The sequence below is a fragment of the Populus euphratica genome, unplaced genomic scaffold, assembly GCF_000495115.2.
Source record: "Populus euphratica unplaced genomic scaffold, PopEup_1.0 scaffold33.1, whole genome shotgun sequence".
NCBI classification, from domain to species: domain Eukaryota; kingdom Viridiplantae; phylum Streptophyta; class Magnoliopsida; order Malpighiales; family Salicaceae; genus Populus; species Populus euphratica.
The window spans coordinates 162,344-187,155 of record NW_011499906.1 but is presented as its reverse complement, the minus strand read 5'-3'; the positions used below and the strand labels follow the sequence as shown (position 1 = coordinate 187,155).

The window sequence follows — 24,812 nt, the reverse complement described above, 5'->3', positions numbered from 1 at the left end:
GCCATATCTGGAGTTCTAGAAGTCCAAATGAGCTGAATTTGTTACATAAGAAAGCCGAGACAAATTCCTACATCTTTTATGTTTTCAAGTGGCTCCAATTTTGACGTTATCAATGACGTTTTGGGCAGACAAAGGAAGATAAGGATTGTCACCAAGTCAAGAGTTATCAATCTGAGTAGTAGTAGTAGTAGTAGTAGTAGTAGTAGTAGTAGTAGTAGTAGTAGTAGTAGTAGTAGTAGTAGTAGTAGTAGTAGTAGTAGTAGTAGTAGTAGTAGTAGTAGTAGTAGTAGTAGTAGTAGTACTAATAATAATAATAATAATAATAATAATAATAATAATAATAAAGAAAAAGAAGGAGAAGAAGAAGAAGAAGATGAGAACTTTGAGATGGAATATTAATGTAACGATTAAACAATGATAATAACAAATGTCAAGGTTAGAGGTTCCACTAATGGTATATCAAACAAGTATAGTATAAACTCTTATTATTGAATTGGAAACCACACACAAAGGAGGTTCCAATCAGATTATATATTGTTAACATGATTACATTAGTCATCTTATTCAATTAATGCTAATACTTGTAAATCTCGTCAAGCATTCATGATTATAACTTATGTTAACAATAAATCAAGTTCCTTTCATAGCTCAGGTGTCGGTTATACCATACATTATGGGCTATGAAAGTGCCAAGCATTTGTTGTACCAAGTGTTATACAACATAAATCAAGATTAGTCATTTAACAAGCAAAGTATTAAAGAGTGAACAAGATAACAAATATAAAACATGTTAGTATCAAACATTAAAGTCCATATTAAGTTTACATTATACTTATTCTTACACCATTAGTGTAACCTTTTCACCTTGACATAACTAACTTAGCTAGACATAATGAAAGAAAGCAAAATAGATAAACAAAATAAGAACATAAAAGTTAACTAAGTAAAGGAAAGGAAATGAAAGGCATAAACTTAATATTAATGAAAGCATAGCATAAACATTACAAAAAATACAAAGAGAGAAAGGAAGAGCATGATCTTGATCTGGAAATTAAGATGCCTAAATGCATGGCAAATGCCTCCATTTATAGGCCAAAAAATGATCTTGATCTGGAAACCAAGATGCCTAAATGCATGGCAAATGCCTCCTTTTATAGGCCAAAAATGGGAACTATTGATTTGATGACTAATTGATAAGTGGGTGACCAACTTTTGACTTGGTGACAATCCTTATCTTCTCTTGTCTGCCCAAAACGTCATTGATAACGTCAAAATTGGAGCCAGTTGTAAACATGAAAGTTGTAGGCAATTGTCTCAGCTTTCTTGTGTAAAAACTTCAGCTCATTTGGACTTCTAGAACTCCAGATATGGCCAAAATACCGAACAGTGCTCGGGCTGAAAGACAGATTCGAGCTTCTTTGTTGTTGCTACAATTTGGACTTGATAATGGCCTTTTTAGATCTTGGGCTCCATATGAAAGTTGTAGGCCTATGTCTTACCTTTCCATCCATATAAATTTGACCTAAATCTGAGATATATAGCTCCAGATATGACCCATTTACCGAACAGTGTTCCGGTTTGGATTGCACCGACATCTCTTTTCTAAGTTTGGCCATCTCTTTATCCTTGCAATTTAAGTTCTTCAAGTCATCAATCAATCCTTTCATTTATGTGATAGGCCTGCATTAAAAATAGACATTTACCACAATTTATAGGTATCTTATATTATTAGATACATTCTTATAAAACATATTTTAGTTAAGGAGTTATTGATACTTCAAGTGCAAAATGATGATATAAAACCATGATAAAAATGCACTTTTAAGTACTAATCAATGTGAAAATTTTTTATTGGGATAACACTTACTTATTTAAATATTGTCCTGATCAAATATTTAAAAGTGTCATTAAACTTTGTCATTCTGAAGCATGTAGGAGTTATTTCTCATCAAAAAAATAGCTGTAAAAATCTTTTAAAATGAATTTTATTGGCCTATCATGTTCAAGGACTCACATGTATTCAGTAAAGCTTGTGAAAATTGTTAAAAGTCAGGATTTATTTTAAAACATAAGGAATCTTTAGATAATCTTTTATTGACTTTTCAGACATATCCCGATGGAGATGTGCATTGTGCATCTCATGATTTATGATCCCATTTCCAAAAAGAACATGATCAATTTAATCTTAAAAATCTGACTAAAAAAGACCCTGTTTGCTAGTTTTTAAGAAAACTGGATGGGAAGCCTATCCCCGACCCATAAAGGGTGTTTGAGTCATTCTTAGATGTAAAACCAAGGGAAGATGAGTTACAATCACAACTACCTGTACCTACACATGCTTTTTTAAAAATAAGTAAATAAATAGAAAGTGTGTAAAACTCTAGTTGGCCTACATATAGGTGGTATGATTGTCTTTTTAATTTCTCATCTATAAAATCCTCTCTTCCTTCCTTTCATTTCTACTTAACCCATACATTCACCAAATATAGAAGTGTGTAGAAATGGCAAGTTCCTCATGTCATCATATAAGAAATGTTTGTGTTTTCGGTGGATCTAGTCCTGGGAAAGAAAAGAAGTTTTTAGAATTAGCAAATCATCTGGGTCAGGTGTTAGCTGAGAGAAAGATTTATTTAGTGTATGAGGGAGACAATCTTGGGTTAATCGAGGTTGTGTCAATAGCTGTATTTTTAGGAAATAGTCAAGTTTTGGGGTTCATCCCTAAAGCTTTAACACAAAGGGACATTATTGAAAAAATAATTGGAGAGGAACTACATGTCTCCACAATGTCTGCTTGAATGAATATAATGTTTAACCATGTTAATGCCTTTATTGCCTTACCTGGTTGTCTGGGCACATTGGAAGAGATCTTTCATATTTCCTTTTGGGCCCAATTGTACATTCACCATAAACCCATGGGTCTATTAAATGTTAATGGTTATTATGAAAAGTTGTTGTCATTTCTTGATCATGCTGTGGAACAGAAATTTCTAACATCTTCGGCATGACAAATCATAATCTTTACTACTACTACTGAATAATTAATTGACCAATTACAATCTTTTATTCCTATAAGTGATCCCTCCACGAGTCACATAAATTGGTCATCTAAGGAAAATAGTAAAACATTTAGATTGAATTTGAGCCTTCATTTGTGAATCTTTGTGTCTTTTGGTTTTATTATTGTGTTTTGTTATTTCTTATATTTGTTTAAGTATGTTTTAAGTTTATCAATGTTCGTTATTTTAGGTGATGTCTTCTATACTCTCTGTCTTTCTACTTTAGGACATTAAGGACAATGTCTCATTTTAGGTGAGGGGAGAGGGCAGTAGTTCACAAAAAAATAAAAAATAAAAAATTAACTAACTGTGTTTCCTATTTCATAAAGCATGTGCAAAATTCTTATTATTAGGATGGTTGAGTAAAGGAGCTCTTTTGTTAAAGTGACTCTTGAGACGCATCTTAGTAACCATTCTTAACAAGGACTATTATAATACTTCTTAAAATATTCAAGTTTACAAACTCTTATATTGTTATCACTTAATTCTGCTCATATACTCATTTAACATGTATTCTTAAACCTTCATTTTCACACATATAATTTAACATATGATTGTGGGTTGCACATTGGATTATTACATTATTTATGTTCTTTTGTTAAAAGTAACAACTAAGGGAAAGGGATAGATATAATTTGCAAAAAAAAAAACAAAAAAAAAGCAAAAAAAAATGATGATAATAAAAATATAGATAAGTTTGGTTTTGTAGCCTCCCTAACCTAAGGAATTAAGCTCGAAGGGTGTTTTAACACCTAATACCCTAAAGTCAACTGACTTGGGAGCTATTGGCCAAACACTTGGTACATGGGTTGAGGAGAAAAGCTTAAAGGAATCAAACATTGCACTATCTACGTATTAGTAACTGCAACTTGAGTTATTAAGCTCGTAGGGATGTCTCAACACCTAATGCCCTAAGATCAACTAGTCTAGGAGTTATTAGCTGAAAGCTCATTACATGAGTTAAAGATGCATTGTGTTTTAAGTTACATGTATATATATTAAAAAAACAAAAAAAATAAGAAAAAAAAATCCCAACCCAAGAAATTAACCTTAAACATTAGAAATTTTTTTTCTTTTCTTCCAAGTAAAGCCCCATCACTATGTGTTGATATATTAAGCATAAAAAAAGATTTATTAATATCTTATTTAAGAGATATTAAGAAAATATATAAATTTAATGATAGCTTGTTTATCTGGATAGATTAATGGAAGTTCAATGATGAATTCCTTGATTTGTGGAATTTACAAATTGTTTTTTTTTTATTTTAATGCTTTGATTATTAGGGACTAGTAATAAGCTGGTTAGGGGGGTGTGATTAATATTTAAAAGTGTATTTTTATTAAGGTTTTATATCATCATTTTGCACTTGAAGTATCAATAACTCCTTAACTAAAGCATGTTTTATAATAACATATCTAATAATACAAGATACCTTTAATTTATGGTAAATGTTCATTTAAAATGCAAGCCTATCATATAAATAAAAGGATTGATTAATAACCTTAAAAACTGAAATTGAAAGGATAAAGAGATGACCAAACTTAGAAAAGAGATGCTGGTGCAATTCAAATTGGAACACTGTTCAATAATTGGGTCATAACTAGAGTTGTAGATCTCGGATTTAGGTCCATTTTAGATGGATGGAAAGGTAAGACATAGGCCTACAACTTTCATTGAGCCCAAAATTGAAAAAGGTCATTTTCAAGTCTAATTTGTAGCAACAATGAAGAAGTCTGAATTTGTCCTCCAGCCCGAACATTGTTCAGTGTTTAGCCCATATCTGGAGTTCTAGAAGCCAAAATAACCTTAATTTTTTTTTCTAGAAAGATGAGACAATTTCTTAAAATTTCATGTTTAAGTGGTTCCAATTCTGACGTTATCAATGACGTTTTGGGCAGATAAGAGAAGATAAAAATTGTCACCAAGTCAAGAGTTGGTCACCCACTCATCAATTAGTCATCAAATCAATAGTTCCTTATTTTGACCTATAAAAGGAGGTATTTACCAGGCATTTAGGCATATTGGTTTCTAGATCAAGATCATACTCTTGCTTTCTCACTTTGTATTGCTTATGTTTTGCTTTCATTAATATCAAGTTTATGCCTTTCCTTTCCTTTCCTTTACTTAGTTAACTTTTATCTTATTTATGTTTTTATTTTTTTTATTTTTTTTCTTTCATTATGTTTAGGTAAGTTTATTATGTCAAGATGAAAAGGTTACACTAATGGTGTAAGAATAAGTATAGTGTAAACTCAATATGGACCTTAATATTTGATATTAACATGTTTTGTATTTGTTATCTTGTTCACTCTTTAATACTTTGCTTGTTAAATAACTAATCTAGATTTATGTTGTATAACATTTGACACAATAAATACTTGGCATTTTCATAGCCCATACTAAATGATATAACCGACACCTAAGCTATTAAAGGAACTTGATTTTTTGTTAACATAAGTTATAATCATGAATGCCTAACAACATTTACAAGTATTAGCATTATTCGAATAAGATAACTAATGTAATCATGTTAACAATTTATAATCTGATTGGAGCCGTCTTTGTGTGTGGTTTCCAATTGAATAATAAGAGTTTATACTATACTTGTTTGACATACTATTAGTGGATCCTCTAATCATGAAATTTGTTGTTATCACTATTTAATCCTTACGTTAATCTTTCATCTTAAAATTCTCATCAACTTCTTCTTCTTCTTCTTTATATCATTGTTACTATTATTATTATTATTATTATTATTATTATTATTATTATTATTATTATTGTTATTGCTATTCTTATTATTGTTGTTGTATTGCTATTATTTATAATTTATACAATTAACCTTCCTATGGTTCGACCTCGGCCTTGCCAGGTTATTTATTACTTCGACACTCCTACACTTAGGAGAAGACATCAATCTTTTGGTCGTGTCACTCACCTTGGTCAAATGACGGATAACGGTACTCTATGACCTAATTCAGTTTGTTTAGTTTCCCATAATAACTGATATTTGTGCAATTCTTTGCTCTTTCCCCTTTATTTAAATCTCTCATCCACTTTTGATTTGAAAATGGATACCACTCTTGAAAAATTAAAAAATTATTTTCCCACTTTGCCTTAGAATGCGATTCCAAAAATTTACCATACTAAATGTACAAGATTGAGATAGTGAATGAATTATGGAATTCTTGAAGATATTCGCTAGCTGATTAAAGCAAAGGTCCGATTATCAAGTGAGTCCTCTAACTCCTTTATTTCACACATGCCTGGAATAGGTAAAAACACTTTTGCAAAAAAATTCATGCAAAATGATTGAAAGTATGTCATCGATGTGCCAGATGGATTTGTAATGTACAATGTCATTCTTTAGAAATGGTATCTATAAATTGTGAATATAAAATACAATTCATTAAGGATGGTCTAAGTAAGGAGTCTTTAGATAATCTTCTATTAACTCTTGAGACGCATCTTAGTGGATATGTGCATCATGCAATTTATGATTTGTGGCCACTATTCCATAAAAAATATGCTTGACATAGTCTTGGGAATTTGACTAAAAAAGACCTTATTTGCTAGTTTTTAAGAAAATTGGATGGGAAACATATCCTCGCCTTATAGAGAGCATTTAAGCCGTTCTTGAACGTAAAATCAAAGGAAGATGTGAGCTACAATCACAACTACCTGTACATATACATGCTTTTTCAAAAATAAATAAATAAAGAGAGAGAGAGAGAGAGAATATGCGAGACTCCAGCTCGCCTACATATAGGTAGTATGATTGCCTTTTTAATTTCTCATTTATAAAATCCTCTCTTCCTTCCTTTCATTTTCACTCAACCCATACATTCAACAAATATAGAAGTGTGTAGAAATGACAAGTTCTTCAGGTCATTACATAAGAAATGTTTGTGTTTTCGGTGGATCTAATCCTAGGAAAAAAAATGAGTTTTTAGAATCAGTAAATCATCTTGGTTAGGTGCTAGCTGAGAGAAAGATTCATTTAGTGTACAATGAAGGCAATCTTGGGTTAATGAGAGGTGTGCTAATAACTGCATTTTTAGGAAGTAGTCAAGCTCTGGGGGTTGTCCCTAAAGCTTTAGCACAACGGAACATCATTGGAAAAACAATTAGAAAGGAACTACAGGTCTCCACAATGTCTAATCGAATGAATGCAACTTTTAAATTGGTGATGCCTTCATTGCCTTACTAGGTGATATGAGCATATTGGAAAAAATCTTTTATATTACCTCTTAGGCTCAATTGCACATTCACCAGAAACTCATATGTTTGTTAAATGTTAATGGTTTTTATGATAAACTATTGTCTTTTCTTGATCATACTATGGAACAGGAATTACTAACATCTTCTGCATGACAAATCATAATCTCTGCTGCTACTGCTGAACAAATGATTGACCAACTACAATCTTTCATTCCTGTAATTGATCCCTCTATGAGTTGTATAAATTAATCAACTAAGAAAAGCTGTAAAAAGTTTAGATTGGATTTGAGCCTTCATTTGTGAATCTTTGTGTCTTTTGGTTTTATTATTGTATTTTGTTGTTTCTTATATTTGTTTAAATGTGTTTTAAGTTTATTAGTGTTTCTTATTTCAGGTGATGTCTTCTATACTGTATCTTTCTACCTTAGAGCATTGAGGACAATGTCTCATTTTAGTTAGGGGAAGAAGGTAATAGTTTTAAAAAAACTAACTAACTATGTTTTCCATTTTATAAAACATGTGCAAAACTATTGTTACTAGGATGACAGAATAAATGAGCTCTTTTATTAAAGTGATTCTTGATACGCATCTTAATAATCATTCTTAACAAGGTCTATTATAATACTTCTTGAAATATTTAGGTTTGCACTCTTTCGCATTGTTATCACTTCATTCTGCTCATTTACTCTTTTAACATGTATTTTTAAACTTTAATTTTTTACACACATATTTTAACATATAATTGTGAGTTACACATTGGATTATTACATTATTTATGTTCTTTTGTTAAAGGTAACAACTAAGGAAAATGGATAGTATATAATTTGCAGAAAATAAAAAAAAAACAAGAAAAAGAGTAAAAAAAATAATGATAATAAAAACGTAGATAAGTTTGGTATCGTAGCCTCCCTAACCTAAGCAATTAAGCCCGAAATGGTGTTTCACACCAAATACCCTAAAGTCAACTGACTTGGGAGCAATGCTTGGTACATGGGTTGAGGAGAAAAGCTTATGGGAATCAAACATTACACTGTCTATGTATCAATATCTACAACTCGAGTTACTAAGCTTGTAGGAATGTCTCAACACCTAATGCTCTAAGATCAACTAGTCTAGGAGTCATTAGCTGAAAGATCGTTCCATGTGTTAAAGATGCATCATGTTTTAAGTTATTTGTATATATATTTAAAAAATAAGAAAAAAAAGAGAGAAAAAAAGAAAATAAATAATAATAATTCTAACCTAAGGAAGTTAACCTTAAACATTAGAATAAAAATTTTAATTTCTTCCAAGAAAAGCTCCATAACTATGTGTTGATGTATTGAGTACAAAAGGAAAGTTTATTAATATCTTGTTTAAGAGGTATTGAGCAGATATATAAATTTAATGAGAGTTTATTTATCTAGATAGATTAATGCAAGTTGAATGATGAATGCCTTACTTTGTGGAATTCACAAATTGTTTTTTTTTTTTTGTTTTAACGCTTTGATTACTAGGAACTAGTAATAAGCTGGTTGGGGGTGTGATTAGTACTTAAAAGTGTATTTTTATTAAGGTTTTATATCATCATTTTACACTTGAAGTATCACTAACTCTTTAACAAAAGTATGTTTTATAATAACATATATAATAACATAAGATACCATTAATTTATGGTAAATGTTCATCTTAAATGCAGGCCTAATGAAAGGATTGATTGATGAGTTTGAGTACTGAAATTGAAAGGACAAAAAGAGGGACAAACTTTAGAAAAGAGATGTTGATAGTCCAAACTGAAACACTATTCAGTAATTAAGTCATATCTGAAGTTGTAGATCTCGAATTTAGGTCCATTTTATATGGATGGAAAGGTAAGAAATAGGCCTACAACTTTCATGTGGAGGTCTGGTTTTAAAAGGGCCATTTTCAAGTCCAAATTATAGTAAGAACAAAGAAGTCTGAATCTGTCATATAGTCTAGACACTATTTAGTGTTAAGCCCATATCTTGAGTTCTAGAAGTCCAAATTACCATAATTGTTTTTCCTGAAAAGTTGAGACAATTTTCTAGAACTTTATGTAGAAGTTTAGTTCAAATTATGATGTTATCAATGACTTTCTATTCAGACAAAAGAGAAGATAAAGATTGTCATGAAGTCAAGAGTTGGTCAACCACTCATCAATTAGTCATCAAATCAATAGTTCCCAATTTTGTCTTATAAAAGGAGGTATTTACCATGCATTTAGGCATCATGAGTTCCAAATCAATATCATGCTCTTGCTTTCTCTCTTTGTATTTTTGTAATGCTTAAGCTTTGCGTCATACATTTATGATTATAACTTTGTTGACAACAAATCAAGTTCCTTTCATAACTCAGGTGTCGGTTATACTATAAAATATGAGCTATGAAAGTGCCAAATATTTGTTATACCAAGTGTTATATAACATAAATTTAGATTAACTATTAAACAAGCAAAGTATTAAAAGTGAACAAGATAACAAATACAAAACATGTTAGTATCAAACATTAAAGTCCATGTTAAATTTACACTATATTTATTCGTACACCATTAGTGTAAGCTTTTCACCTTGACATAATAAACTTAGCAAAACATAATGAAAGAGAGAAACATAAATAAACAAGATAAGAACATAAATAAGATAAAAGTTAACTAAGTAAAGGAAAGAAAATGAAAGGCATAAACAAGATATTAATGAAAATAAAACTTAAGCATAACAAAAATACAAAGAGAAAAAGCAAGAGCATGATCTTGATCTAGAAACTAAGATGCCTAAATGCATGGCAAATGCCTTCTTTTTTAGGCAAAAATTAGAAACTATTGATTTGATTACTAATTGATGAGTGGTTGACCAACTCTTGACTTGGTGACGATCCTTATCTTCTCTTGTCTACCCAAAATATCATTGATAATGTCAGAATTTGAATCACTTGAAAACATAAAAGTTTTAGAAAATTATCTCAGCTTTTCAAGAAAATAAATTGAGGTCATTTGGACTTCTAGAACTCCAGATATAGGCCAAACACTAACAATGTTCGGGTTGTAGGACAGATTTAGACTTCTTTGTTATTACTAAAATTTGGACTTGAAAATGACCTTTTTAAATCTTAGGCCCTCATGTAATTGTAGGCTTATGTCTTACCTTTCCATGCATATAAAATAGACCTAAATTGGAGATCTACAGCTCTAGATATGACCTAATTACCGAATAGTATTCCAGTTTGAACTGCACCAGCATCTCTTTTCTAAGTTTGGCCATCTATTTGTCCTTTTAATTTCAATTATTAAACTTATCAATCAATCCTTTTATTTATGTGATAGGCCTGCATTTGAAATGAATATTTACACAAATTAAAGGTATCTTGTATTATTAGATATGTTATTATAAAACATGTTTTAGTTAAGGAGTTATTGATACTTCAAGTACAAAATTGTAATATAAAACCTTGATAAAAATGCACTTTTAGGTACTAATCATTTTGCTTTCATTAATATCTTATTTATGCCTTTCATTTCCTTTCTTTTACTTAGTTAACTTGTATCTTATTTATTTATGTTTCTTTCTTTCTTTTATTATGTTTAGTTAAGTTTATTATGTCAATGTGAAAAAGTTACAATAATGGTATAAGAATAAGTATAGTGTAAACTCAATATGAACTTTAATATTTGATACTAACATGTTTTGTATTTGTTATCTTATTCACTCTTTAATACTTTGCTTGTTAAATGGTTAATCTAGATTTTTATTATATAATATTTGGTACAACAAATACTTGGCATGTTCATAGCCTAACTGTATGGTATAACCTACACCTATGCTATGAAAGAAATTTAATTTGTTGTTAACATAAGTTATAATCATGAATGCTTGACAATATTTACAAGTATTAGCGTTATGCGAATAAGATAACTAATGTAATCATGTTAATAATGTATAATCTTATGGAAATCTCCTTTGTGTGTGGTTTCTATTTAAGTAATAAGATTTTATACTATTGACACGATGAAAAGATTTATATCTTCTCCCAAGTGCAAGAGTGTCAAAGTAATAAATAACCCGACAAGACCGGGGTCGAACCACAGGGAGGTTAATTATATAAATTATAAATAATAATAATACAACAATAATGATCGAAAATAGAACACCAAACAAAATGCCTCAACACAAATCGAGAGTTTATTATTCTTTCCAAGAGACAAAGATGTTAGATCTTTGGTTCCTAAATCAAAACAAAACAAAACAAATTATAAAAAAGGAAGAAAAATGATATAATTATTGTAAATATTGAGAATTTGAGTTATATGAAGTTTTTTAAATAAATTCTCAAGAAAATTAACTTGAAAGTCATAATAATTTTAGTGGGTCTTCAATAATTTTTGGGTTATGAAAAAACACCATAACCACAAAAAAATTTGAAGAAGATAGTATATATGTAATGTATGATTTGAGTTTAAGACAGCAATTTGAGTTGGAAATAGATAGATTCTTTTAGCTTGAATGATTTGTTGAGAAACTTTAATTATTCCCAAACTTTTTGGATCTCCAATTAGCTACACAAAAAAAGTGTGTATGAGGTTTGTGAGAGATTGGAATGAGAGGGAAAAATAATAAAGAAAATAAAAAAAAATGATAAGAGTAGAATATCAATACATAATTATTTTTTACAATATATAATTAAAAAAATATATAAACCATGTTGCTATGTTTTGTATTAAGTAAACAATTCATAAAAACAAGTTTGAGTTGTTTTTACCTAACATGTGGTTGGAACATAGATTATTATAGGTCTCAACAATTAAAAAGAATGGCTTGTAGCTAGTAAAACATCTAAAAATTATAGTTTAATTTGAAAACTACTACAAAAATAAATATTTTTTTAATTTATTTTTATGATTATAAAGTAATTATAATTATTTAATATCATTAATGTTTATTTAAATATTGGATTTTTATTCGATTCCTAAATCAATGCAACAAGAAATTACAACGCATATATTAGACAATGCCACCCGACAACTTCCATCATATACTACCGCGAGCAGTAAGAAAAGAAGGATCTATAAACGGCACCGTTTTACCGAACGACAGGACAAATGGTCTCGTGATGGTGGTGTCAATGTGATCGATCTGCATCACGGCTTCCAATTTTTAATCATGTATTCTGAAAAGCTCAATTGCGCACTAAATCGCTACTTCTCCCTGTAATTCAAAATCAATCCTCTCTTTACGGACCACCACGACTCCTACTCCGACAACAACAGCTTTGTCACTGCTCAGGGAATCTCCTTACCTTTCTTGTCTGGCCCATTCCTGGTCAGCTCTCTTGTCTCGTCTCTGTGTCTCTTCTCCTCGCATCATTTCCTATTTCTCCCTTTTTTAACTGTCTGCGCTTAAAAGTTCTCGTGCCATCTTTTTCTTTCGCTGTACTTTCCAATTAGTAGGTTTGGTGTTGGTGTTTTTTAAGGTTTGTGTGTACGTTATTTCGTCGAATAATCAATTTGAACTTTCGCTTACTGGTAATGAAACTCTGGTGCTGATTTTTAACACGAGGTAAAGGTATCTCAGGGTTGTTTTTTTTTTTTTTTTCTAGTAACAGGACATGTGGGTGTATGGAACCAGCTTGAAGGTTTTTATTTATTTTTAATCCAATTCAAGATTTTGAGTTTCTGGGAACCAATAAATGTTTCAGTTTTTCTCTTTTTCTTTATCTTATCTGTTTTTTGCTTAAAAGAATTGAAGATTCTGATTTTGGGGGACAGACGATTATCTCCGTTAAGTTTCTGGACTTTTGGAGTATATGGTAAATGAAATCTTTGGTTGCTTGGGTTAAGGTCGTCAAGGATAGTTGGATTGCAACAGCTAGCGTATAATTAATTAGCTGTTTTTATGAAGCTGAACACTCACGGATACCCACTCGTTTCTCAGGGATTATTCGATCACTATCTGACCACATGAAGTGAGAGAACTGGTCAAACATTTGTAGAGTTTGCCCGGAAATGGAGAATTCACCTACAACAATCGGCTCAAAAGGTTTGATAAAGCAGCATGAATTTGTAAGGGTTATAATTCAAAGCCTTTATTCCTTGGGTTATAGAAAGTCAGGTTCTTGTCTTGAATCGGAATCTGGGGTTTCATACAAATCTATGAATCTTGAGTTGCTGGAATCACAAATATTGGAAGGAGATTGGGATGGCTGCATAAATACCCTTTGTGCTATTCAGGAGTTGGCGGATGAAACGAGAGCATCGGTGTTGTTTCTGGTGTTTAAGCAGTGTTTGTTAGAATATTTAATTGGTGGCGATGATTGTTTAGCTCTTTCAGTCTTGCGGAACCAGGTTCCTGCATTACGAATGGGCAAGGAGAATGTCCATAATCTTGCTTATAGTATAATTTGCTTGAAGGAGATGGAATTGAGTAAGGCAGATGACAATGCCATTCATGGCCAGCGGAAAAACTTGCTCACAGAGTTGGAAACGTTGCTTCCTCCACCAGCTGTGCTGCCTGAAAGAAGGTTAGAACATTTGGTTGAAACTGCTATTACAGCTCAAATTGATTCATGTGATTATCACAATCCAGTTGAGCCAATTTCACTTTATGAGGACCATAACTGCTCAAGAGACCAGTTTCCCACAGAGACCATCCAGGTGTGCTTCTTACTGCCTTTTAAATTATTACTGCTTAAAAATGTTAAAAAGAAGCAAAACTAAAAATAACTGACTTTTTTTAATAGAACATGGAAATGCTAATTGCTTTAACTTATTGGATGTTCTTAAATGCTGAATACTTGTGTGCATTAAGATTACTCGTTATTTCTTAATTGAGCATTCAGATGGCTTATGTTGGTACGAAGCCCAAAAACTTGTAAGTTGGCAATGATGATGCTAAATACACATTATAATGAAAGAATCATGGACAAGTCACTTTCAACTTACAGCATGATAATATAACACTATTTAATGTCTTAACCCTATTGAGGATGGCAGCTTCATGAAAAATTCTGTGAAACGATGAAGGATAACATTGTTTCATCTTCATGCTTCTGTTTTAGAGATGCAGGAATGAAAATGCAATTCTTTTTTGAACATTGTTGCTTTTGAGACTCGCTTGGTGCTTATCTAGCTGTCTTTATATTGAATTATAGAGTTAGAATCTTGTTAAGAGAAGCTGGATAACTGAAAGTTAATTTTAGAATATATATGAGAAAGCCACATGGAACTTGTGATGCAAGGTTACAACTTTTAGCAACCCTGTGCGCAGTCATGCATACATATAAATTGAACCTAGTTCTCAGCCTTCCTCATGGTCCACCAAATTCATGAAGTGTACTCTTTTAGCATTGTTTGCGGTAGAAAGAACTGAGCAATATCCTTTTGGGTAGAAACAGAGTAAGAATTTTGCTGGAATAAACCATACAAATGAAAGCTAGTTTTAGGATTGTCTGGGAAGCAGATGAGTTCTGTTATTAAGCTTGTCATGAGATCTACCTCCTCTCGATTGGCCTTTGGCCTTTTCTTATCAACCTTCAAATGTTTATTTATTTATTCTTATGCATACCCTTATTAAATGTTTGAAAATAACTGTTGCAGAACAACTGAGCTTGAGACTAAACAAAAACTAATTTTAGAATTGACCTGAGAGCACTAGATAATCTGTCTTGGTGAGATTGTCATTTGAACGAACCTGCAATTTTTCATATTTAACAGAACAACATATACACACTTGTTGTTTGTGTTTTGCAGACATTGACTGAGCATGAGAATGAAGTTTGGTTTGTTCAATTCTCTAATAATGGGGAGTACTTAGCTTCTTCTTCAAGAGACTGCAAAGCCATCATATGGAAGGTACTCTTTGATGCTTTATCCTGTGGGCTTGCTTATCACAAGTGTCAGACAAAATAGGGCATTACTTTCTTGATCCAAGTTTGTCTTTGAGAATTGGTATGAAAAATTGCCATTGTGGTTGGCAATGTGTGGGGAGCTGTATTCTGCTATTTTGCAACTTAGGGAGATTTGTTTTGGGGGGATGAAAAACACAGGGAATTGTGTGTGGGTAATCATTATTCAAGGTTCCACATCTCGATTTTTCCAGGAAATTTTTCATTTGGAATGGTGAATGAAAAAAAGAGGACAAAGGAAATGTTCAAAAGCTATTTATGGCTGGTTAACTTTGAGGACCAGCAGACATTAAGTTCCTTGCTGTTGTTGTTAGATGAGTTTGAAAGTTAGTGATAGCTGATGCTTTTATATTCACTTGTTTTAGATTAATTTAAATTTCCAGCTCTTGATGTACAAAGTAGTACTGGATGGAGTGATTTGTATTTGAGATAAATTATGCCCTAAGTTATTTGGCTAGCTATGACATTTTTGGAAATTTAGACTTGATGTCCAAGTCTCTCAGAGGAGCTTAAATGAAGTTTACTATATGATAATACAAAATATTTCAATTGCTTGTTGATGTCGGTATCATGGAATTGCCTTTAAAAAGAAAAATTATATTTCAAGTGGAATGGTTGATTACTGAAATAATAAGCTCTTCTAAAAATATGCAAGAGCCAGCTGATAGCGACTAACATGATGTTATTTATGTGGAGCTAAATGAAAGATTTTGCCCCATTGTTGTGCTGATTTAGATAATTGAAAATTTTAGAAAACAAGAGAATTGAGTATTGTTGCAATAAATATGATAATTTCACAATGTTGGGATCTTGGATTTTAAGCTTTACCAAAGGCCTTAGAGCTCGTAGGATTTGATTACTGTTTCTATGCACTATATTAAATTGTGTGAGAGTTAGTTTCTAAGACAGTCTGAATAGGTCCCAGCTTAGTTGCCTTTAGTGGAAATATTATCTTGCTCTATTCATTGACCTTGTCATGACTATTCAATTACAGTTTTGTGAATACCCTCAATGTTCATATATTATATTAATCTAAAGCTTTATATTTACATGTGTGTGCTGCATTGAGTTGATTTTGAGTTTGTGCTTAGAACTTTATTTACAAGTTATTCTAGGTGAAAAATGAAGATGCGTACCAATTTGAAAGTGGGAGGCTGTCATTTAATTTTGCAATTCTCATGCCAGGTACTGGAAGATGGGAGGTTGTCATTTAAACACATGCTAAGAAGCCATCAAACCCCGGTATCCTTTGTAGCATGGAGCCCTGATGATACAAAGTTGCTAACGTGTGGAAATGTGGAAGTTCTCAAGTTGTGGGATGTGGAAACAGGTACATGCAAGCATACTTTTGGGGATCATGGCTTCGTTGTCAGTTCATGTGCTTGGTTTCCCGACTCAAAGAGATTTGTGTGTGGCAGTTCTGACCCTGAAAAAGGCATCTGCATGTGGGACTGTGATGGCAACGAGATAAAAGCATGGAGGGGCACAAGGATGCCTAAGGTTTTGGATCTTGCTGTCACACCAGATGGGGAAAATCTGATCAGTGTAATGTCAGATTTAGAAATTCGGATATTAAATGTCAGGACAAATGCTGAACAGGTCATTCCAGAAGAGCAACCAATTACTTCCCTGTCAGTTTCTGCTGATAGCAAGTTCTTTATTGTCAATCTTAATAGCCAAGAGATCCATTTGTGGGATGTTGCGGGAAAATGGAAGAAACCATTGAAATATATAGGCCACCAGCAGCACAAGTATGTGATAAGATCCTGCTTTGGTGGATTGGATAGCTCATTCATTGCCAGTGGTAGCGAGAATTCAAAGGTATGGCCTTTTTCTCCATGGCCTCAGCTTTTTGTGAAACAAATAATTCATCTCCATGCATATTACAAGTGATTATATTTTTTTTTATCTTATAGTGGGGACTTATTTTGTCTTTCTCCTTTATATTCTCGTAGCATGCAGATTCACATTCTAATGTTAAGCAGATGGAAGCATCACTAAACTGTTTGTTCATTTCTGGTCTGCCGTTATTTAGTGGAGTTACTTTAGTCTGAAATTATGTTGTTACTTCCTAGCAGGTTTACATCTGGAATCGGCGGAACTCAAGGCCAATTGAGGTTTTGTCTGGCCATTTAATGACAGTGAACTGTGTCTGCTGGAACCCTAAAAGGCATCAAATGCTGGCTTCAGCTAGTGACGACCATACCATCCGTATATGGGGACCAAGCCGATCCAAGAACATACAGTGTTAGAAGAGTGTTTGATCAAGAAGGATACAAAACCAGTATTGCTGCCCAAACCTGCATGTGCATAGTATTTGTTTTCCCCAATTTGTTATTTGTTCGTAGATTTCTAAATAGGTGGCATCCCGGTGCCCCTTTCCAATTTTTTCTCTTGCATATGTGAATTATTTAGATGTTTTGAGCAAGTGTATGTTTAAGAAATAGATGATGCCTTGTATAATGCCTTTGTACTCACATGCTATGGTACAAATGTCTTTCTGATCGAGCAGTGATCTTTCTTGGCAGCTGCAGGTGAAAGTTTTTGTTTTGCTTTCATCACTGGTTCCGTGCTCTGTGTTCCTGGTCTTTCTATGGACCATCTATATATCATGAATAGGCGCTTGGGCTAGCTTTGTCTGAGCTGTGATGGCTGTGATTTTGGGGTCCAGACATGTGCGTGCAAGAACAATCGAAGCCTCATGAACCACAGTTCAAAGGAGAAGAACCTGGTAATGTCGCGGGTTTAACAGGTGGGATTTTATCAACCTGGTACCGTGATTTAGGTTCTGCTTGTCAGAAGGGATGCGGATTGGACGAAGGGTTAATGATGATATATATATATATAAAGAAAGAAAGAAGGAAAGAAAGATGAGAGTTAATTCATGTAAAATTTACCAAAGATATAGAGGGTATTTGGGATATTTACTGTAGCATTAAAGGGAATTTATTGTGAATTGTACTAGTAAAATTATGTTTTTATACTTCATCAAATCAGATTAGAAGATTAAGCGCAAGTGTAAAACAGTCTTTCCTGTATAATGCAACTGTTATTCTCGCTTTTAATGGAGATACAAATGTATTCCTATTGTTTTTAATAGTGAAATACCTTTGTTACTCTTTAAAAAAATAATAAGATATTTGATTGTCAAGGGCTTTATGAGATTTTATGTTTTTTTCATGGCATAATTAATTATGATGTAAAGGATAAACTAGTAATTATGCCATGAAAAAAACATAAAATCTGTTTATCCTTTACATCATAATTAATTTATGAGATTTTATGTTTTTTTCATGGCATAATTACTAATTTATCCTTTACATCATAATTAATTTATGAGATTTTATGTTTTTTTCATGGCATAATTACTAATTTATCCTTTACATCATAATTAATTAAGGCTTGCTTTGGGGGTAATTTTGTATTATCATTATTCTTAGCATAGCAAAATCACAATTAATCTTTTATCTCAAAATTGATTTAGGCTTGGTTTAAGGATAATTTTATATTTTCATATGGGTGTTTTGGGTGTTTTTAGTTATTGGCATATTAGTAAAAAGATACACTTGTCTTTTAAAGTAATTGAAAATATTAAAAAAAATATGTTGGGAGTGCTAGAGATGTCACTGTGTTTTGGTGGCTCATCCATCATCGTATGACGGTCAAAAAATTATTTTTATCGTGTTATTGAATTCTTCTACAGGGCTTTTTTTTTCCTTCCTTGATATTCGTGCTTAACATTTAAATTTTTAGGATAGTTTTTTTGGTTGGGTATATTTGGGTATCGATCTTTATTTTTTTATTTTTTTAATTACATCATTTAATATAGATTTTTTTTAAATAATTATTTTTTTAAAAAATTTGATCTTGATTCTTTTTTTTTTCTTCATTTTCATCTTGCCTCTTTTGAAAATTTTCAATTGTTTTTAATTTTATTCTTTAATCAAAATTTTTAATTTATTGAATTTTTTGTATTTAGCTCTTATTCTTTTGATGGTTTTTTCTTTTAATTATTTAGTATTTTTTTTTAATTTAGCTCTTCAATCCAAGATTATCACTCTTATTTTTTTCCTTTTAAATTTTATCCCCATTCTTTTAGTTGCTATTTTTTCTTTTGATTTTTTTTTTTAGTTTTACCTCTTAACATTTGATTTTTTAAAATCAAGGATTTGTGGTTTTTCCAGATTTGATGCTTCCAATCAAATGGCCCAAGTCATAAGTTTTATTAGCTGACATAGATTCTCATTTTTTTTTTCTTTTTGAATCTTAATACTTGACATTTTTTTTTAATAGGCTTCTTGATTATTTTTATTTTTATTTCGATTTCATTACTTGAGTTTTGAATTTGACGGGTTAACCTAGGTGGTTCACATCTTTTTTTTTTCCTTTTAATAATTATTCTTTCTTTTGGATCTTTTTGTGTTAATAATATTTTTTTAATATTTAATTTATTGAGAATTGGTCTTCGAGGTTTTTTATATTTGGTGTTTCCAATCAATAGCTTAGAGCACGAGTTTTATAAGCTAACAACGGTGGACATCATTTTTTTCACTTTTTTTTACTAATGATTTAACATTGGTTTTCTAAAAAGCCTAGGTTTTGTAATTCTCTTTGTTTTCCTTTCACTATAAGATAATGTCGATCCCATGACCTGACCCGTGGGTTTGGCAAGTTGATCTAGGTGGATTGGTTTGGCAGGTTGATCTAGGTGGATTTAAACTTTTTGTGACTTATAATTGCTATTTTTTTAATTCTTTCCATCTTATGGTTCTACATTCAACATTGGTTTTTTTTTTTATATAAAAAAAAATCAAGTTTTGTGATTTTCTTCATTTTACTTATTGTCGGATTATCCCGATCTCATAACCTGACATAAAGGTTTGACAAGTTGGCTCAAACAGCCTCAAGTTTTGTTTTAACTTATAATTGTTATATTGTTTTGCCTTTTGTATGTTTGACTTTTGTTTTCAATTTAATCCTTCAATTTTCTTTAGTGTTTTTGATTTTTTTCAATTTAATCTTTCAATATTTGGTTAGTTAAAAATTAGGTTTTAAAGTTTTTTCAAATTCATTGTTTTAGTCAAATGACTTGGGTCACAGACTTAATGGGTTAGCACGAGCTAACATTGTTTTTTTACTTCTTTTTTCTTTCATCATTCAACATTGATTTTTTTTTAAAAAAACATGTTTTTATCGATTGAAAATATTTTTTCTTCAATTTTTTTATCCATCTCACAACAAAAGCACAAGTTACATAACAAGTCACAAAGAAGATGGATAAGAGATAATGCATCTAAGTTGAAGAAAATTACACCGATCATATATATATATATATATGAGAGAGAGAGAGAGAGAGAGAGAGAGAGAGAGTAATGCATCTAAGTTGAAGAAAATTACACCGATCATATATATATATATATATATATATATATATATATATGAGAGAGAGAGAGAGAGAGAGAGAGAGAGAGAAACATTAGAAGCATAGGTGAACCCTAGTAAATGGTAATAAGCCTCAAAAAGTGATGAAAAGGCAATATACTCATATAACCTGCGACCTGTATTTTTTATCATCTTTCTGAATTATGGATTATGTTTTTTTGTAGAACAACCTCAATTTAGCTTATTCTATCTCTGAATCTTCTGAAAGTAAAAGAATTATCAAAAGTGAAGAAATTACAATTGAAGATTTTACAAAAAATATTGATGATAGGAAAATCCAAAAAGTTTCAAAAACACAAATTTATCAAAATTCCAAATTTAATCTTTTCAAAACAGATTTCACAATCAAAACTGAAGAAAAAGATTTCAGCTTATAAAACCTTTTGAAACCATCCAACTCCTTTATAAAAAATCCCCACAAAAACATCAAGACCGCAACTACAAATACATTCATATTAACCTATTACAAGTCGGGATCAAACCCCTACTAAAGAAGGTCTTAATACTTCTATTCCAAAACTTTAAAGACTCATTGAGTTCCATCGAATCTAGCTTATACAATGGGGCAATTTCTTTTGATTGTTACCCAAACCTTACTATATTGTTTAAAGACCAAAATATTTATAAAGCATGATCCTATAGATAAAAACCCACAATTACTATATGCTTGAAGGATCAATCCCAGTGGCTTTAATCTTCAAAACCTATTAGAAAGCCATGTTCTTAGCCTTTGCCAACAAACATAAATTCTAAGCATAAAGAGGTGAAACCTTAGTACTCCAAACTGACCTTTCCAAATCAAACACAGTAGTTCCTAGAGTCATCTAGTGGAAAGATGTAACCTTTCCAGAAGATTGAACCCTTGAAGGTGTAATATAACCAGAACTACAACAACTACCAAAATCAAATGTTCAAATTAAAAAGATAACCCAGTATATAGATGGAAAAGTTAAATTATCTTTCCATCGGCATTCAACTAGTTCTCGATTTTTGGATGAATATTCCTTATCCAATATTATAAATTTAGGAAGAATCTCCAAAATCCCTTCTGTCATAAACATACCATATGAAATAAATCCACCTAGAAAATCAAATATACCTAATACCAGCTTTCAAAATGTAGATTACACTACAAATATACCTAAACCTTAATATACAAACCCTGAACAACAATCCTTTCTAACCTTTCCAATCTTTTCTTCAATCACATAAAACATTTAAAATGAGTCGAATATTTTAACTTCAGAAAAAGAATCTATTATTAACAAAACATATTTCAAAAATGATTTGTATAGCAACCATAACTTATAAAAAAGAGCTTGTTTTTTCAAAACCTTTTTACAACAAAGACATGAGATACAAAAGTGTTTTTATGATTTCATTATATTACATAAAGTTTAGATCTTATTTTTGATTGATTTGAGTTATATCATGCATTTGCACATCATATACATATCCATTCACATCAACAAAACATGCATGTCTCATTACATCTAGAAATAAAACTCCTGTTTGGCAACTTGTTAGTAGTCCTTCAACCCAGTCAGATCATCCACCCCCATGGAATCTGAAAATCTCTCACAAAGACCAAATAGTTGAACCTGCTTCTTATAAAATTCCTAGTGAAGATGTTACTATAAACCCTAAACATATTATCTAGCAAAACAACTTCACCAATATCAATCTCAATACCATAAGCAAATAACTAACCAAGAAAAAAAAAAAATCCAAAAGACAATCACAACCCTATTGAGACTACAAAGTCTACAAACCTTAGACTAAGAAACTCAATTTTCAAACCATATCAAATTACCAAAACAAGTCAAACACAACTCTAACGCAAAAATGATTTTTTCAAAGCTATAAAAGACCCTTTTTACCAAATTGAGACCTCAACTCTAATTGTGCCTAACACCCCTCAAGTCAATAACAATCATTCAACCTCTATAAAGACTAACCAAATGGATTAAGTTTAAATTTTAGATGACAATATTTTCCAAAAAAATCCTAAGATTAGTAAACTCCTTTGGAGAAGCCCTAACTCCCTTACTGCCCTAGACTATCCATTCAAAATAAACCTACCATTATCAACCAACATAAATACAATGCCTCCTCTCTATGTGAATGAATAATAGATGAAATGTCAAAATATTACATCTTAAACACCCTTTAACAAATGACAATGACAACCAATGCATACAAAAACCAGACTAGTACTCCTGATAAAACTATAGCCAAACTTTTTTTAATTGGTTTCTCTAGCTAGTTAAAAGGATGGTGAGATTATCATCTCATCGAAGCCGAACATCTTCAAATCCTAAATTCCATTTAAATGACTGAAAAACAAACACTTATCCTCTACTTCTTCAGAAATACCATTCAAGATGTTGCTTCAACTCTTATGTTGACCTTCTCTTTATATTTTGTAGGAGATCCTTCTCATCTAAAAGATAAAGGTGCTGAACTCCTTTCAAATCTTAGATGCAAGAAGCTTAGTGATTTTTAATGGTATAAAAACACTTTCCTCACTCGAGTTATGCTCTGTGAAGATTCAAACTAGTCTTTTGAAAAGAAAATTCCTTACATGTTTGCCTATCCTCTTAGAAGAAAAAATCCAAAACAAAATCAAATATACTTTTGTATCAAAAAATAATCCTTTATGACTAATGTACATATGGTTAGTTAGTCCATTTTACCTAAAAGGAAGGTCTTAAGATATGCAAAGACCTTCAACTTTAAAAGCACTTAAAGTGAGAAATGAAGCGAACCAGATAGGAATTAGGAAGCTTTTGCTAAGAGTTTGACTTGTCTGTACAAGAACCACCTGTAATGGAAACTGTTAAAAATCTAAACCATATCCAAAGCTTAATAAACAATATTACAAGGGATTAATGATTAGTACTTAAAATTATGCTTCTATCAAGGTTTGATATTATCATTTTGCATTTGAAGTATCAGTAACTCTTTAACTAGAGCATGTTTTATAATATCATGTCTAATATTATAAAATACCTTTAATTTATAGTAAATGTTCATCTTAAATGCAGATCTATCACATAAATGAAAATACTAAATGATGAGTTTAACTTTTGAAATTTAGAAGATAATGATAGAGCCAAGTTTAGAAAAGAGATGTTAGTTCAGTCAAAATTAGATCACTGTTCAGTCATTGGGACATATCTAGAGCTATAAATCTTGGATTTTAATTTGGTTTATATAGCTAGAAAGCTAAGGCATAGGCCTAAAATAATCATGGTAATGCAAGACTCAATTCTGATATTTGGTGGTCCAAATCTTAGCAACAACAAAGAAGTTCGAATATGTCCTATAGGCCAAATACTATTTAGTGTTAAGCCTATATCTTGAGTTCTAAAAGTCCAAATGACCTTAATTTTTTTGTTGGAAAGTTGAGATAATTTCCTAGAACTTCTATGATTCAAGTCTATTCAAATTCTGACGTTAGCAATGATATTTTATTTAGACAAGAAGATAAGAATTGTCACCAAGTCAAGAGTTAGCCACCCACTCAACAATTAGTCATCAAATCAATAGTTCCAAATTTTAGCTTGTAAAATGAGGCATTTTCCATGCATTTAGGCATTTTGGTTTTTAGATCAAGATCATGTTCTTACTTTTCTTTATTTCTATTTTTGTAATGCTTAAGTTTTACTTTCATTAATCTCTTGTTTATAATTTTCATTTCCTTTTCTTTACTTGGTTAACTTATATCTTATTTATGTTCTTATCTTGTTTATTTATGTTTCTCTTCTTTATTATGTTTAGCTAAGTTTATTATGTCAAGGTGAAAAGGTTAAACTAATGGTGTAAGAATAAGTATAGTGTATACTCAACATGGATTTTAATGTTTGATACTAACATGTTTTGTATTTGTTATCTTGCTCACTTTTAATACTTTGCTTATTAAATAATTAATCTAGATTTATGTTGTATAACACTTGGTACAACAAATACTTGACACTTTCATAGCCTAACCATATGGTGTAACACATACCTCATGGCCAAACTTAGAAATGAGATGTTGGTGTAGTTGAAACTGTAACACTATTCGGTAATTGAGTCAAATCTAGAGCTGTAGATCTCAGATTCTAGTCTTCTTTATATGGATGGAAAGTTAAGACATAGGACTAAAACTTGTTCACTCTTAATGCTTTGCTTGTTAAATGATTAATCTAGATTTA

General features: G+C 31.2%; 1 protein-coding gene and 1 long non-coding RNA gene across 3 annotated transcripts in view; one reads left to right on the top strand and one right to left on the bottom strand.

Moving 5' to 3' along the window:
* Nucleotides 1-11,653, bottom strand: part of LOC105133366 (uncharacterized) — a 16,140-nt gene extending 4,487 nt beyond the window's left edge. The window contains exons 1-2 of the long non-coding RNA XR_843784.1: nucleotides 11,615-11,653; nucleotides 11,428-11,496 (exon numbers count right to left, since the gene is read on the bottom strand). This is a non-coding gene — a long non-coding RNA (uncharacterized LOC105133366). The remainder of the gene's footprint in view (nucleotides 1-11,427; nucleotides 11,497-11,614) is intronic.
* Nucleotides 11,654-12,318: 665 nt separating this feature from the next.
* On the top strand, nucleotides 12,319-17,704 carry LOC105133365 (transducin family protein / WD-40 repeat family protein). Of its 2 annotated transcripts, XM_011037326.1 has the most exons (5): nucleotides 12,319-12,590; nucleotides 13,203-13,921; nucleotides 15,017-15,118; nucleotides 16,357-16,992; nucleotides 17,247-17,704. In XM_011037326.1, exons 2-5 carry the CDS (start codon nucleotides 13,274-13,276, stop codon nucleotides 17,421-17,423), a joined length of 1,563 nt encoding a protein of 520 aa, XP_011035628.1. In that variant the 5' UTR covers nucleotides 12,319-12,590; nucleotides 13,203-13,273; the 3' UTR covers nucleotides 17,424-17,704. The 2 variants fall into 2 exon arrangements, with proteins under 2 accessions (XP_011035628.1, XP_011035629.1); XM_011037327.1 differs by lacking the exon at nucleotides 12,319-12,590 and having other exon boundaries at nucleotides 13,255-13,921; nucleotides 17,250-17,698.
* Nucleotides 17,705-24,812: the final 7,108 nt, after the last annotated feature.

Bases quoted from the DNA above. Each gene is read 5' to 3' on its own strand.
- LOC105133365 (XM_011037326.1), top strand. From the start codon at position 13,274: ATGGAGAATTCACCTACAACAATCGGCTCAAAAGGTTTGATAAAGCAG. The intron at 13,922-15,016 runs GTGTGCTTCTTA...TGTGTTTTGCAG, and splicing joins TTCCCACAGAGACCATCCAG to ACATTGACTGAGCATGAGAA. The intron at 15,119-16,356 runs GTACTCTTTGAT...TTCTCATGCCAG, and splicing joins GCAAAGCCATCATATGGAAG to GTACTGGAAGATGGGAGGTT.